The sequence below is a fragment of the Populus alba genome, chromosome 5 (genome assembly GCF_005239225.2).
Source record: "Populus alba chromosome 5, ASM523922v2, whole genome shotgun sequence".
NCBI classification, from domain to species: Eukaryota; Viridiplantae; Streptophyta; class Magnoliopsida; order Malpighiales; family Salicaceae; genus Populus; species Populus alba.
In genome coordinates this window covers 19,404,972-19,421,777 of record NC_133288.1, presented here as the reverse complement: position 1 = coordinate 19,421,777, position 16,806 = coordinate 19,404,972, and the positions used below count along the sequence as shown (strand labels likewise).

At 33.5% G+C, this 16,806-nt stretch overlaps 3 protein-coding genes across 6 annotated transcripts; 1 reads left to right on the top strand and 2 right to left on the bottom strand.

The window, feature by feature from the left end:
- Positions 1-294: 294 nt before the first annotated feature.
- LOC118061734 (GDSL esterase/lipase At2g42990) lies at positions 295-2,352 on the bottom strand. Its single transcript, XM_035075283.2, has 3 exons — positions 1,556-2,352; positions 849-1,338; positions 295-626 (listed from the first exon to the last, which is right to left on the bottom strand). Exons 1-3 carry the CDS (start codon positions 1,928-1,930, stop codon positions 433-435), a joined length of 1,059 nt encoding a protein of 352 aa, XP_034931174.1. The 5' UTR covers positions 1,931-2,352; the 3' UTR covers positions 295-432.
- A 5,177-nt stretch (positions 2,353-7,529) lies between these two features.
- Positions 7,530-8,274, top strand: LOC118061738 (uncharacterized). The gene has a single exon (XM_035075285.2). It carries the CDS (start codon positions 7,546-7,548, stop codon positions 7,930-7,932), a length of 387 nt encoding a protein of 128 aa, XP_034931176.1. The 5' UTR covers positions 7,530-7,545; the 3' UTR covers positions 7,933-8,274.
- On the bottom strand, positions 8,195-15,196 carry LOC118061737 (rRNA (cytosine-C(5))-methyltransferase NOP2C). Of its 4 annotated transcripts, none has more exons than XR_004689625.2 (14): positions 15,087-15,196; positions 14,862-14,980; positions 14,383-14,719; positions 14,080-14,227; positions 12,676-12,813; positions 12,449-12,511; positions 12,151-12,272; positions 11,543-11,750; positions 10,844-11,055; positions 10,512-10,612; positions 9,954-10,035; positions 9,368-9,429; positions 8,378-8,651; positions 8,195-8,275 (listed from the first exon to the last, which is right to left on the bottom strand). XR_004689625.2 is itself a non-coding variant. In XM_073409571.1 (14 exons), the coding sequence occupies exons 1-13, from the start codon at positions 15,156-15,158 to the stop codon at positions 8,537-8,539; spliced, it is 1,779 nt and encodes a 592-aa protein (XP_073265672.1). In that variant the 5' UTR covers positions 15,159-15,196; the 3' UTR covers positions 8,195-8,473; positions 8,508-8,536. The 4 variants fall into 4 exon arrangements, 2 of the variants coding, with proteins under 2 accessions (XP_073265672.1, XP_034931175.1); XM_073409571.1 differs by having other exon boundaries at positions 8,195-8,473; positions 8,508-8,651; XM_035075284.2 differs by having other exon boundaries at positions 8,195-8,651.
- Positions 15,197-16,806: the final 1,610 nt, after the last annotated feature.

The following is a 16,806-nucleotide window of genomic DNA, read 5'->3' as shown; positions in this document are numbered from 1 at the left end:
TAGTTAAATAACTATTTCAACCCAATAATTTAAACGGTTAGGTGAAGTTCTAATATCTAATTTATATTATTCTCTAATATTATTATTTTTTCTGAATAAATTATGTTAAGGATGAATATTTGTTCCAAATTTGATATGTATCTACTCAAATGGGTAGAGTTTTTTTAAATAGTTATTATATCTAAGAGTAATGGATAGTGTATCGATTTTGCTATATATATATATATATATATATATATATATATATGCATACCATCTACGCTATGAATATCTAATTTTGTAAATCAAGACCCACATTCATTTTCATTGTTCTCTCTAAACAACATAGTCCATACATATGCCACCGTCGTATTCATTCAACAACCATGAATATAGCTTCCTTCCTTTTTCTCCGAAATTCAACCAGACAACCACCAATAATCACACTGCAACTCAAAGAAATTTTGACTTAAGATCCTTGAATAAATATGCCGAAATTATTTGATTTGTTCTGTCAGTGAGATGAAAGGCGTCCCAAAATACATATTTGTCGGCATCTGTGCATGTAAGTGGATGGTCTCGAGTGCACATGATTCCCATCTCAAATGTTCCTGAGCCACAACATCCTACTTCTGCGTTCTCAAATCCTGCAATGAAAACACAGCGTTATTTGACTTTGAACAGATTAGTGTTCCACCGGATGAGGAGGAGGAGGAAGGGAAGAAATCACCGAAATCTCAATTACAAATCACATTGTTTTGTTTTTGTCTGATGTAACAGTTAGTAGTTAACTGATCTACTCCTTAAATCAGTTGAGGGATCGGCTCTTTTTGGTTAGTTTAATGTCATCAATAGCAAATCAAACTTACCATACAGTGAGGGTGCTGTGATGATTTGCAACAGTAAGTCGTATGGATTTGAAAACAACACTTTCATTCCGGGAAGTTCACCGTTCAGTTTTGCCACCAATTGGTTCAATTTTCCATTAAATTGTGAAGCAAGATCGTTGTATTCCTTCACACAGCTGTTAGGATGCATAAAATTCGTAGCTCTCTCCAGTGGCAAACACCCCATTGGAGAAAGCCCTGTAAGGGATAATTTCCGAGCTCCAAGAGCATAAAGTTTCTTTACAAAGTCCTCAGCAAGTCCGATGAGGAAATCCTGGTATTGCTGGATCGTGAATTGTGATCTTCGGCCAGGGATGGTGTAGTAGTTTTCCAAGAAGTCATTTGTTCCTAAGCTCATTATATATAAAGCCTCTGTTATTATTTCCTCCGCTTTCTTGGCACCAATATAGGCTTTCATTCTCCTTTGATAGTCCTCGTAGTTCTCCAGCTCTTGCCACAAAGGGATCACTCCCTGCAATGTCAACATTGGCAGCAACAATAGGGCACCACTTAAAAGGAACATTAGCTATAAATGAATGAGGCATGACCAAAGAAAAATTTAATTAATTATACAAACTACATGTTTCTCTAGAAAATCGACATTTTGTAATGCCAGGAAGAAGGGTATATGAGCTTATGGAAATTAGCACGTCATAGAAGCAAGAATGTCATGGAACCGGAAGACTTACTAGCACATCAGCAGTGGCACTGTCATAGCCACTTCCAGCAGAAGCAAAGCAAACACCAGTAGCAAAATCTTGTATGTTATACATTGGATCCAAATAGGCAGGTATAGCTGGCTTGAGGCCAAAAGCCTGAGAGAGGAAGTCAGGAGGAAGGCGGCCATTGCAGAATCGTCCGGTGGCACTACCCCCTGGAAAATCACGGCCGTAAGGTGCAAAATTGCTCTTCGCAATTGTGGAAATAAAATTGTTGTTCCCTGAATCCACAGATGAGTCCCCGAACACTATGATGGCTGGAACTTTTGCGCTACATTCAGGAACTAGTAGTGTTAGGATTTGTATTAAGAAGAGAATTAGCCCTGTGATCCACATGTATGCCATGACAGAACGTGTTAGCAGCTTGAAACGAACCAATACAGTAGAGGGAAATTGGCTTGCTGTATTTGCTCGAGAGAGGAGAACTTAATGTGGGAATCGAAGTTTGGTGGGAGATTAATGGTTAGCTACTCCAGTGGCTACTGGCAACAGCACTACTTATTTCCTCCTGTGTTGCTAGCGGGAGAGAGAGAGAAGAAGAAATGAGTAGGGAGAGCTCGGATGTACCTTATTTCCTCCTGTAGATGGTTGGAGAAAAGGAGATTAAATGTAACTGTACCCCTCCCATTTCGAGTAAGGAAATACAAAGCAAAGCAAAGCAATTATACAGTTGCCAGTTGCCACAGCAAAGCTAAGGACATACACTCCATGATCGATCTTAGATCTCCAAATAAATAGGGCTTCGGGCTGTTTAGGAGTGTTGTAATAAAATACGATGGATAAGATAAACTTAAGTTATGTACAGATATTATTTTTAAAGATATTTTTTTAATACAAGGTTATTCTTCAGAATTAAACAAGTTTTCTTTTTCTAAAACAAGACATAAAAACACAGATAGGCCATAATTAAAAAGAAATATCACCAAGCTTTGCAAACACATGAAAATACAAAGTTTTATAAATACAAATAAATACTATATTCTCATCTCACCTTGATTGTAAAAATATATAGTATATATAGATGGTTAACATGTAACAGCTAGACAAGAAATAAATCAGAAAATTAAAAAGTTCTTACAACAATTTAAAATATAAAAAAATTATAATTCCAAGTGTTTAAAAAATTATGGTTCCATTTTTAAGAGCCAAAAACAAATTATTGTTAAAGACAAAAAATTTAAAAAGTATATACATTACCTCCCATCCAAGGAGCAATAAGAGGTTTTCCTTGTATTCAGCTCAACCTAACCTGTGTGACCCAACTATCCTTTTCTTTTTAGTTATTAATATCAAAGTTTAATATATAAACATTAGATAAAGATCTTATTTTTTTTATAATGTGAAATAAAAAGCCCTATATATATTTTATATTCATAAGAAGTTATGTTTTTTAATATAAAATTTAAAATCTTTTAAAATAATCTTTATTATTTACAGCATGTGTAATAGGATTTACATTTTAAAATATGTTTTTGTTCGGAAATATATTAAAATAATATTTTTTATTTTTAAAATTTTATTTTTAACATCAATATATTAAAATATCTTAAAATATAAAAACTATTAATTAAAAAAAAAACTCAAATTTTAAACCAATAGTGTTTGACCTGGTGAAACAACCCTTGACTTCACTGGTCTCGTTGAGACATTACTATTTCATGCAGAGTTATAAAGACGTCACCTCCACATGTGGGCGCTCGCTTCCTACTAATTTGCATGTAATATAAATACCACCGCCAGTTATAAAAAGAAAAGAAAAGGAGCTTTTACATTATGAATTTTTTTTTTTGTTTAGGGTGTTTGAGGACACTTTAACGGTAAAGTCAATAAATTTATAGAGAAAAAAAAAAATATGCTTAAAGAGCTTTTACATTATGAAATTTAGAATATTTTTATATTGAAATGATATCTTTTTAATGTAAAAACACCTTAACCTCTTACCTGTAATTCAAAGAGTATTTATAGCTCTTAATCCATGTCTTTTTCAGAGATAGAGGGGTTGGAAAATAGTTTCACCATGATAATATTTATAAGGGGTAAATATCCCTTATACAAGCATTAACGAGTATTGATGAAGAGTAATATCTCTTACACAAGCATTAAAAAGCATTGATGGGAAATAATATCTCCTACACAAGCATTAATAGGGAGTATCTTGTACACAAACATTAAAAAGGAAAGAAAGAAAAAAATACCTAGGGTATCTCTTTAGACTTAAAAATGAGACCAAGATCTCTCTTTTAAGGTTGCACTCGAGCTAACGCCCAAGCCCACCACACCTGGGATCGAGGTTTAGTGATTTTATTTATGATTTAATAGATATGAATTTATATTTTTCATCAATTTATAATGTTTATTGTGATAATGATTATGTTGATAAGGATAACATAAATAATTATAATGACAACAATGATGACGTCCTCATTGATAAGTTAGAGATCGGGTGTGAAGAGAACATGAAAAATATTTAGCAAAAATAAAACTATTGATTTAAACTATATTAATTATTTTGATTACAAGCTAACTATCATCACAAATTTAGATTTGTTCATGAGTATTTTTAAGATTATTTAAGAAATGATAAATATTTTAGAGAAGCAGGAGAAGAATTTATAATAAAAAATCGAATAAGAATCTTTGTGTAGTAATACTATTAGATAGAATTATATATTCTTGTATTTATTATTTTTTTCCATTTACTTTCGCATTCCATTATCTAATTGAATAGACTTTAAAAAAACCTCAAATTTCATCTCTCATCCATATATAATTTGAATGGCCTCCAGGGAGAGGAAGCACTCCATCTACAGCTGGCCATATAGAAAGTCAAGGAGAGCCAGGAGGTAGAGCATGGCAAAAATGAAAGCTTCCATCTCATCGGCTTCCTGCGTGAGATTAGCCGAGGACAAGATGCAGGAAGAAGAAGAAGAAGAAGCTCAACCGACAAAGGGTATTTTCCAGTTGTAGGAGGAAAAGAGGGGGTGATGGAGAAACTTTTGCTCGAAATATCAGCTAAAGAACACAGGCAAGATGGATTACTGAAGATTAATTCCATGTGATGCCAATTGCTTTAAAAAGATGCTCCAGCTCATATCCAAGAAATAGCATACTTCCTTAATTTGGATCTCCATAAGATGGTGTTGTCGTTTCCTTCTTTTCCCTGTGTTTTCCTTTTCTTTTCCAAACCGGTACCAGTGGTCTTAATTAGCGGTACAGTTATTGCATGAATTATTCATCGAAATAATATTCATTTTACAAAAAATATTTTTAATATTAATATATTAAAACGATACAGAATTATATATAAAAATTTAATTTAAAGCATAAAAAAGTTAAAAAAAAATCCTTAAAATTACTTTTTAAACATAAAAACAAACAAAATCTAACATTTTCCCCTAAATTTTAGTTGCAATAACATATGAAAGCCTCCACATTTATCTCTACTTACTATACATCAACTATTAATTGTATGAGTTTTTCAAATTACTAGACACTTTAACATAAAAATAACTATATTATCAACTTATTATACAACTACAACTACAAGAATCTTAATTCTAAACAAAACAACTTGGATTTTGAGAGATATTTATCGCACCCGACATCTCGACGATCTTAAAAAATTAATATTTGAAAAAGAATGGATTTTTAGTATCCTATTCTTTGATGGAAAACTGTTTTGTTTAAATAATCGTCATCTAATATTATAATTACTAGAAATTCTAACTAGTCAATAGAGATTTTATAATTTAGGACTGGTTATATAAAAGAAAAAAATATTATTATTCCCTAAATATTTTACCTGAACCAGAATATAATTATTAATTTTATTTTAAATTGCTAAATATAGAGCGAGAGGGGGTCCATCAATAGCCTTACTTGTCACCGGACTTTCTGTTGAGGCAACTTGGCATGCAAACGGCACAGTTGCATCCACGTATTGAGAATTTTCGACAAGTCACCAGTGATTTAGCCACCTGTAACATGCTGTGGATAAGAAGTAAGAAGGCAACAAAAGTTGCAGCACTCCAAAGTGATATGCGATCCAAAATATTGCCCATCCTTGGACTACTCTCGCTCATCTCTGTAATGTCCTGTAGCAATGGTTAACACAGATTGCTGCTTCTCGTACTCGGATACTGCTGAAAGCCGTGTCATGCTCTGTGGTCCTAGGCTAGCTATTCCAGACAAAGTGCAACTGGCTGGCTGCTTGATGGGATAGAACAGTACAAAGCTTTCTGTGCGATAGCTAGCCAGCAAGTACAATTTAAATTGAAATTGTGGGCTGCAAATATCGTTATTTTAATTTTAAATTTTATTTATTTAAAATAAAATGTTTTTATAATTTTAAATTGTTTTAATGTACTGGTATTAAAAATATTTTTTTAAAAATAAAAAAATTATTTTAATGCATTTTTAAATAAAAAAATATTTTAAACAATTACCACTATCACAATCTTAAACACACCATAAATATATCCAGCTTTTAAAATTGAAAATAAGCTTTCATTTATTTCAATATTAGTGATGGTTTATTTTTTTTTTTTTTTTTGCCAACATCCTTTGGTTTTATTAAAATGCATATACATTTTATAAGCTTAAATGATCAATACTATATAATGTGTGTCTATTTTGACAGAAGAAAAATGTCTTGTGCCCTTTTTCTTTTCTTTTTTTTTTATAATAAACTTACATAATTTACAATAAAAAAAAAAGGATAAAAAGAAAAACAAAAAAAAAAAATCATAGAGACACACCAAGACTTAGATGACAACACAACTAGTATGAATTCAATGATGCTAAGGTAGGTCATGAACAATGACTGAAATGAGTCACACGAGTCGTCTAAATATGTTAGGGCTCATTTGTCTTTGAATGGCTCATGCGGCCCACTCCAGTCATCATTCATGATTTTTTTTTATGTCGTTGGATTTGTCTCATCGAGATATTTTCAACAGTACTAGTGGTATCATCGCCGGAGCTTTAGTGTGCCTTCATGATTTTTTTATTTATTTTTTTACTTTTCTCTCTCTCTTCTCTCTTCACAAATTACAAGAAGGAGAGAGGAGAGAGGAGAGAGAAAAATAAAGAAACAAAAAAAGACTTTACATACACATTGAAACTCTGATAATAACACAATTAGTATCGTTGAAAAAATCTCAACGAGACGAATTCAACAACATCAAGAAAGGTCAAACGGTGACTAGAGTGTGTCACATAAGCCGTTTAAAGGCAAATGAACCCTGGCATATTTGAATGACTTGTGTAGCCCACTCTAGTCACTGTTTGTGACCTTTCCTGGTGTTATTGGACTTATCTTGTCAAGATTTTTTCAATAGTATCGGTGGTGTTGTCATTGGAGTTTCAATGAGTCTCCAAAATCTTTTTTATTTTTTGTTTTTTTGTTTTTTTTATCTCCTCTCTCTTCTCTCCTCTTTATTTATAAAAACTATGTCAGCTTATTTTTAGAATTGAAGAGAATCACATGACATTTGCAATGTCATATGCAAGAAAGTTGCAGATATCATCTACAAGAGAATCATAGATATGATCTACAACTCCCTAAACATATTATTTTTTCTAAATATTTTTTGTATTGTGTTATTTTATCTTCTTTTTTTTAAGTGCTAAATTACAAACAAACAAAAAAACAAAAACAAACAAACTCACCTTTCTAAGCTTAGCTTTCAAAGGTTAATGTCTTTCATGGTCCCCGTATACACGTGTGTTGTAGTTTGTACTATATTCAGCACGCCAAGTACATCTATCAAATTGTCGAAGAGTATCGAGATATCCATAAGCTATCCACAATCACATGGCTTGGACACTGATTTAGCTTTCCCACTTACCGGCCTTGACTCCAGGACGTAAAGAGGTGTATATATATAGCCTTCTATCCTTTATCGAGCCATCTGAGCTTCTTCTTTCTTTCTTTCATTTTTGCGCCTAAAAAAACGTCCATGGATTCTCCAGACAGTTTAAGCAATATTAGAGGTGATTTTGAATTCGAAGAATTGGAAATTACAGAGCATGATGGTGCCCTCCTAAGGGACTTGCTCCAAGAGACGAAAATTGAGGTTGGTGGTGATGGAGCAGACATTAAAGAATCCTTGGAGGTGAAGAATGATTCCGAGGTGAGAGTAGATATGCAGGCCTTCTTCGAGCAAAACTCTACTCTCCTCCAGGAAGTCGAGGCTATGATGGAGGTGGATCCAGCATTCCCATATGAAGAAATCACTCCATGGTACGTAGATGACATTGCTGGGATGGTTGAATTCGGCGATATTGGAGACGCTTTACAGCTCTCCGATGAAGAGTTCTTTTATGGGAGCTTGTGGCAGGATTAGCTAAATGCAAGACATTGTACTTGTAGCATATTTGCACTTCGCTATAAAATTAAATTCGAAACTGAACGCTCCTACGACTGAGAATTCCAAGTTTAACCAGTAGACGGCACGCATATATATGCAATAGGGAGGTGGGAGGGTAGTCGCTGGTTTTCTACATCCTTCACAGTTGCCTTTGTATTATTATTAATAACCACCTCTTCTGAAGAATAAAAAAGATAAAAGCAAGGTCTAATTGTGGAGTGTTTTAAAAAAAGTAAGCTAGTAAATACGTTCAACTTGCCTGCTCTTCATTTTTCTTCCAGAATTATACGGTCTCGTGTATTTCTAATCCAAAATTGTCCTACACATAAAAAGCAATGCATGAAATAACATCCGTTCCCGACACTCTTCATGACCAACTAATCCTTGCGAGAGAAAAATGATTGCCTCGAGAATTATTTACCGTGCATCACGTTTTACACGAAGGACATGTATCTGGGCTTCATTTACCACCAACCAGTAATAAAATGGTGACATCTTTGATAGCTGCAGTGTTTTCTTTTAAACTAGACTGCCCGGTCTGGTCTGTTTTCATCTCGCTGATGTTGCGCTTTTCACAGAGTCAAACGCCTTTGGAGCCAACAGAAAACTTGGCTATGAAAAAGCCAATTGTATCCAGGGAAGACGATGGATCGAACCTCTGAACAAATTCCTCCTCGCCGGGTCTTAACCACTCCCTGATGTTACAGGCACCACAGACAGTTTATTCATGGGAAACAAAATAACATAGGAATTACATATGTGGCTTTGTACAGAGACTTGCATAGGCATAGAAGGCTACTCAGCATGAACATTTCCTTACCAATAGTGATTTGTGTAGATGCGCCGCAAAGAAGAAAAGGATCGATGCTTCAGAAAAGATTATAATTCTAAAGGAAAGATTAAAAGAAACGGGATAGAATATTCTTTTGAAGTTTTGGTAGTCAAAATAAGAACCAGCATGGCACACAAACAAGGAGAAAAGGTTGATATAACAATCGAGTTCCACACGGACAAAGGAAGACTTTAATAACAGAATCTAAAGGTATAATATCACATTGACAATGCAGAGACAGATTTGGAGTGCACACTAAAGTTATAACATCTTAAAACACCTTTAAAGTCTGCAGCGGTTGTTACTTCTAAGTTCAACAATGTCAATGGTCAAACAGAAAGCTTATTGCAACTCAATATTGATTAATAAACAAATAAATTGAGAGAGCAAATATGTGCAATAACAGCAGCATTCACAGCCGAGGAAAAACAGTGCTATTTTCACCCAATTCTCCAACAAATAAAATGGCTCATGTGGTATATCAAAGAAAATTTGTGGTCGATATTTGCTGTCTTCGTAGGAAAATCTAAAGGAATCATTTGTCAACGGAAAAGTCACATGCAGGATAGCAGTACTTACTCTGTGCGTCCATTAGCAGATTCAAAAGAGCCAACAAGGCCAGGTCCTCCAATTCTCGGATTCTGAAATAGATCATGAGAGTATATTCAAGTGCATGTCCAGTCAAACAGCTGCATGAGTATGTGTGCGCATGTGGGTGTTGGGTTTGCATAATATGGGGTCATACTTTAATCTTATTAATCTAGGAAAGCACCACAGGATTTGTTAGTATTTACCATAAAGTATGCTATGACAGCAACCATTAAGAACCATACTTTAATATGTCATCTTGCATGCAAAAATAACTCCATGCTCACACAATTGCGTAAATGAATTACAAACTATACCTCCTCACAAACACATTCAAGCAACACGAAATAGACCAGCTACAATTTAGGGAAATCCAAAGGATACAAAAACAAGAAGATCTGAACTGTGAACTTTGAAAGGTTATCTCAGCAAGAATTACAGGTTTTCAAACAAGCATGTTAATGAAAGACCTCAAGTATCATAGAACACAGGCCAGAAAATTAGTGGTCAATTTATAACCACAATTTCAAGCTTGAGATGTGAAATTTGTTGTTAATGGTAAGAATGAAGAAGAAACCTGTGATGCTAAGGAGAGGAATTTATATGTATCCAAAGCATATCGAACCAAAGCTTCATTCTCACCAGGGTTTATCGTACATCTAGCAAAACAAGGGGAAAAATGTGTGAAGAGTATACCTCAACAGGTACTGTAAGAAATAATATATCAAAACAGTTATTGAGAGTGAGTTAAGCACGTGATGCCAGAATTCCCAAACATAAATACATACTTTATATTGTTTATACTGATTGTTCTTTTTATTTTCCATTACACCACAAACTTTTAGCACGTCATCAAAAGCATGTTTAGTGATACATGCATTTCCACAAGGTGGATGTGGAGAATTTAGAAAAAAAAGAAAACAAACACACTGCTAGTGCTCTCCCCACTCGATTGTATCAACTAATTGGGCAACATTGAAACAACTAATCCTTTAACTGAGTGGATCCATAATTTATGTGGGCATCAAGCATGCACCTTATCATCCTGTAGGCAAACTTCTTTTTCATTCCTTTTAAATTATAACAACAAATGCACAACAAAATAAAAAAAAAGAGGCAATTAATGCATACTAACGTTGAATACACAATCACACCACCAGGGCGAACTAGTTTAACAGCCTGGTCAAACATTCTCCTTTGATACGTTGCGTGTTTTTTTAGAGAGTCTATTGTTACCTGGAAAAAGTGACACACCAAAATCAATTTCTACATAATAGTAAACCTCAATAAGTTGATGGAAGAAACAACAATTAGACATGTAGTAAACCAAGGGGGAAATCCCCTCATGAGAGATTAATAAAAATCTATTTCAGGTGTTCTTTTTTTACCAGTAGTCTCAAAATATCAAAACAAGAAAATATTATAGAAAACAAAAGGGCAAATGAGTTGTAGTTTAGATTCTCCTACCTCGCCAGTAAAAAGCCTAGGTCTCAAACCAAGAGCAGAGCAGGGAGCATCAAGGAGAACTCTATCAAAACTATCAGGGTAAAAGCCTTTTGAATTTTCAACTCTGCCACCAACGCACTGATTCCTTCCTGATCCATTCCGCATTCTTCGCTTAGCCTTCCTGATGTCAGCTTTGCTAACATAAGCTCCCCCATTCTCTATTGCATTGCTAACTAAAATATTAAAGATTAAAGAGGAGCTTGTAAATAGAGGGAAAGACATTTTTGCCAATGGAAGTTTTTAAAATGGCCTAAAGTTCCTCAAAAGTTCTGATCATGGATGGAATTTCAAGGTCTTACATTGAGAAGAATTCTTAAAATGACCAAAAGCATTTAATACATGCGACTGTGACTATTTGCAATAAATTGTACCTCAAACTGTCCGGTTAGCAAGCTCCATGAAAAAAACTGCTGTAATTTCAAATAAAGAAGTTCTTGTGTTTCTTAAATAATCAGCAGGGGTCGATATAAAGTTGAGAAATATGGAGTAAAGTTTACCTGGGGCAATTTTGGCATAACTACTGTATATTTATAAGATAATTTCAAGACACTAGAAATACCTAACTTAAATATCTCTCTTTGCTTTTATTTTTAATAAATTTACTGCTTGTTTCGATAAAAAGGTGTATTACATCAATGAAAAAGAGCAGGATTTGCACACCATTATCCTCGCATGTTTTATCCAGATTAAACCCTTCAGCAGTTGAAGATGATGCTTTCTCCTCGTGAAACCTCAGTGAGTTAGAACTTTGATTTATGTTTATATCATCTGCTTCATTTCTTTGACGAATAGCTTTGAGAACATCCAGTTTATAAGTTGTAATACAAGTCAAGCTCATTTCAGCAGCCAATTTCTGAATATCCTGTACCTATAAAAAAGCAAGAACCTAAAATCCTGAACACAAAGATGAGAAGGAAAATCGAATATTAAATCTTCAAAGGAAAACTTTTATGGCATCAAATGTAATGAGAATCTGAGATTATCATGGCAATGCATTTAAAAGGAGGAACGAGAAATAATGTTGCCATATTTTTTTTCCTGGGATCAGGAAGAGTTTTGTTAGAAAGAAAAGGGGGGGGGGATTACAAAAAAGAGAATGTGGTGCACATTCTACAGAAGTAAAAAGTTGCTAAATTATATACTAAATTCAATAAAGCATCAAGACCTAGTTATAGTCGTGCAACAGGGCAAGGGTCCGTGATGCTAGAGCCATGCAATGGGAATGGAATGGGAATGGCATTCTATCATGACATCTATTAAAGTCCCACCTTATTATGAGACCTATCAAGTGCAACCAACTCTCCTTCATCCTTCATAAGGATTGCAATTGCAGTTGTCTTCCCTCCTGGTGCTGCACACATGTCCAATATCCTTTCACCTTTTTGAGGATCTAAGCATGAAAAACAGTAGAGTATCATTAAAATTCTTAATAAAATGCTAAATCAAACATGTTTGCACAAACATTTAGATGCAAATTATTTATTAAACAATCATGTTTGTACAGACATTTAGATAAGAGAAAAACAGGAATTGTACTTCAGAAGTGTGATAATATGTGGGAAATACCTAAGGCATGAGCAGTGACAATGCTTGGCAAGTTCTGAAGAAATATTTCTCCCTCAAGCACATCTGTAACCAAGAAAAGAGAGAAAAGAAGGAAAATTTCATTCGCTCCCATAAAAGTAACAGATATCATTTTCCATGGAAAATCATCTTGTAGTGCAGCAGTTACACTTACACTAAATTGTCTTAAAAGGCTTGAAAATAAAGTCTGTGTAAGGAGTGAATTGTACCATAAAAAGAAGGCAGTCTAAATACTCGATTATTCATATCCACAGCAATTCCTTCTGAAGCACGGAATAAGCCAGCTCTTGACATCGTTGCTGTTCCTTGGCCAATATATAAGCCATTTCTTTCAAAATAATATGGATCTACAGTGACATAACAATATGTGTCAACCTCCTATCAAGGAGTTGGTAGAGGGATAATTGTACAGAGTTTTAATAGTGAAATAATTTATGAATAAAAGATGTACACTCAAGGAAACATGTCAAGTCTAGCCATTGAACTCAAGCCAACAAGGTTATACATGACAGGGCATCTTTGTTCATTAATTGAATTAAAGGATGCATGAGTGTAGCTGTAAGCCAAGTCTATCTGCATCCAATCATGTAAAACACATTTTTTTTGAGTTCTTGATTTTTTTTCCCATGACACATATATTCTAAGGCAAGAAGTGATTCAATTTGATCAAGTAAACAACGGTGCAGCAGTGGATGCAAATGCTATCAACTATGTCTTCAACAACCTGTGCATTCTTTTGATGTTCCATGGATGAATCATATCTAAACTGAAATAATAAATTTTAAATTTCAGGGCATGAGCATCAAAACATTATCCACATGAAAACTGAATAATAATGGCTTCCAGGTAGGCAATTTATAAGATCACGGGAAAAAATTCACAATTATTTAGAATACAAATTCTAAACTGTTGTTTTATAACATTATATGGCTAAAACAATTTTACATGGTGAGAGAGGCAGACTCATTTCCATCAAATTCTCAAAAGTCAAGATAAAGAAAGAAGCTACCATGAAATTACACCCCCCCCCAGGTACTTCTATAGTGTTATTTTGAGCTACACAAGAATTTTTCCCATGCATGTCCAGGAAAGCTCATTATGATCAATTTGGTCATGATCATATATCTTTCATTACAGGTTTAAATCGAGATTCAAACAGACTAAAACAGAGGAAGGTATGACATAAGCATGGAGCTAGCCATTTGCTCATCATCAACATGAGTGTGTATTTCCATAAATGACACCAAACAAGTTGGCTCTTCATTCAATAGCTTATGTTCTTTTAATGCCTCCAATATAAAATTTCACCCAAAACAGAGATTTTTCCCGAAAGACGCCAGACTTGTTTTCAACTACATCTCCTTAAACATTAAATTTCCTACTTTAATTTGCTCTTTGAAGAAATATAGAAGTACCACCAGAGAGCACTAATGTTTAAAATCTTAGCAAAGATTAGTCTTCCTAGTGTAAGAAGAAAGATTTAGCAAAGATGATTGGTGACAACAAAAGACAGCATGTACATTTCAAAGAATACTTATTTCCTAGCAATAAAACAGAAAAACTAACACTGAAACAAAATTTTTTAAGTGAATATGAAAGAAAAAATGTCTTGCCTGTTTGTAATCCTTGTAGAACAGTCCCGCGTGTTATACCAAAAGCCCATCCACCATTAGGATTGCGTTGCTCTATAGCAGCTGAAACTGCAACTGTATCACCTTTTTCAACATGAGCGCTACAAGCCATTACACCAGGAACAAATACCTACAAGTAAATCATCAGCAGAAAACAAAAGAAAACGGTTCTGGGAATCACTAAGTCCCCAGTCTACTGCAAATTTTATTAACTTCCAAAATATTATTTTTAAAAAGCATTCACAAACAGAATATCTAAAACAAACATTACAGAACACCCTTTACCTGAGCACCTCGGAGAACAGCTTCGGCACATTTTCTACCGACAATTACCTCCTTTGGGGGTGCACCAGGTACATAACCATAATCAATCATGTGCGGTCCGGTGCCCTTAACAAACAAAACATACTCTAAACCTGGTATCTGACACTTAACAATGGGGCCATTTTTCAAGCTTTCCTCCAGTGGACTGCCTACATTTTCATTTGGTCCCGATCCTTCCTTACCGTGACAATCACCATCAAACCCCTTTTCTTTTATAATTTCCAACAACTTCTCAATAACAGCATCACTTGTTGACTTTAGTGTGTTTACACGAACACAAGAATAACTCGACGGACGCCTAATTGAAATAATATAACATGAAAACACAATCAGATTTAACTATATCACATCAGTGACTCTTGTATTCTCTTTGGCAGCCTACTTACTTGGTAAATAGAGAGATAAAAATAAAAAAGGTAGGAGGGAAATAGAGAGTTTACGTTAAGGCTTTAGAAATGATAGAGAAATGATCGGCGCCGTAGGCTTTAATAAAGTAGTTCTCGACCTCAGGGTCCCATCGTAAAATCGGACTGAAACTGTAACGGTCCGATGGATCCATCTGTTAAAATGAGCACGACAAGTAGCAATTACTCCTACATACTTACTACCAACTAGTATATACATGAAATATGCAGAGAGAGAGAGAGAGAGAGAGAGTATAGTGCCTTGGGAGTGGTAGTGGTAGAGCTTCTGCGGATAGTTTTCAGCAGCAAATGCAAATCCCTCGCTTTTTTCATTCAAAGCCGTTGATTAGGGCAAAATGCGAATATTTGAGTTGTTTATTTATAATGGTGCTGATTTAGAATGCTTTAGTCCCTCGATTTGATCCTTATTTTCGATTTAGCTTACATTTTCTATATCTATGCAGAAGTACCCCTCTTATTTTCGATTTAGAATGCCTTAGAATATTGAGTTTATCAGTACTAAAAAAAAAAAAAAATTAGTCATGAGATTTTAACAAGTTTAAAACCAGATTGCATTAATGATACAAATGGACGTGTTGCAACAATTCATTTTCATCATGTATGGCATTCCATAATCTCACTACAAAGAGTATTTTTAATGCAAATTAAAAATAAGAAAGATAGAATTTTACAAAAACTAAGTAAAACATTCATATGATTAGTAAGATCACATTTGTACCTTTTAAGTTATATATAAAAAAAAAATTCTTAAAGTGCTTTGGAAGCTCGTGAGTCTGACTATGTGGATGCAGTCTATCCAGATTTAATAATGACATGAAATATGTTTTTATAAAAGTATTTTTTTAATTAAAATATATTAAAATAATATTATTTTAATTAAATTTTTATATTTTTATATAAAAATACTTAAAAAACATTATTTTCATTTTTTTTTTAGTCAAAAAACATTTTGAGGTTAAATCGTATCACCAAACAAATCATTTATTGTCGAGGAGAGAAATTTAATTTTCTTTAAGTTTTCCCTAAGTTATACTTTACATGCTACATTGTAGCTTATACAAATTATTTATCTCAATCTCATGATCTGGAACACGAATTTGGTTAGTTAATTCATGATGGCTTGATCTTTATTGTACAAGTTACATATTTATCATGCTAACTCTAGTGATGAGCTAGCTTATTACACGGCGATGATTTCTTCACCCTCTTTTCTCTGTTATCCATTCATAATTAACAATGGACATTTAAATTTTAAGAGTTGTTCTTTTATTTATTATTATTTTTTTTATTTTGATCCTTATTCTTTTGATTTTTAATAATTTTTCTTCTTGGTCTTTTTTATAAAATTTTGATTTATTTTAAATTTCATACTTCAATCACAATTTGTGATGTGTTATTTTTCTTCAGTTTGATCCTCATTTTTTTTTCTGAATCTTTTTGTTAAATTGATTTTTCTTTCCAATCTTACCCTTCAAACAAAAATCTTTACCTGTCCTCTAATTATTTTTTTATTTCAATTTTCATCCTAATTTTTTAATTGTATTTTTTGTTTTAAATTTTTTTGTTATTTTTCTTTTCAATTTTATTATTTAACATTTAATTGGTTGAGAATCGGGCTTTATGATGTTTTTAGATATAATGTTTTCAATCCAATGACTTAAATCATGAGTTTGAAAAGTTAAGTTGACATTTTATATATATATATACACCTATTTTCTTTTAAGATTTCATCATTCATTTTTTAAAAAAATAAGATTTGTCATATTTTTTTTGTTTTTTTTACCGAATTATTTTGATCTCATGACCTGGATCGTAGGTTAACATGGGTTGGCTTGGCTTTTATTACATGGATTACAAGTTTGTTATATTAACTCGGGTTGTTTTTGTCCTTTGTTGCCTAATTTTAGCATCATGTATTTAATTAACTAGGAATTAAGGTACATTTTTTTTTTTTTTGAAA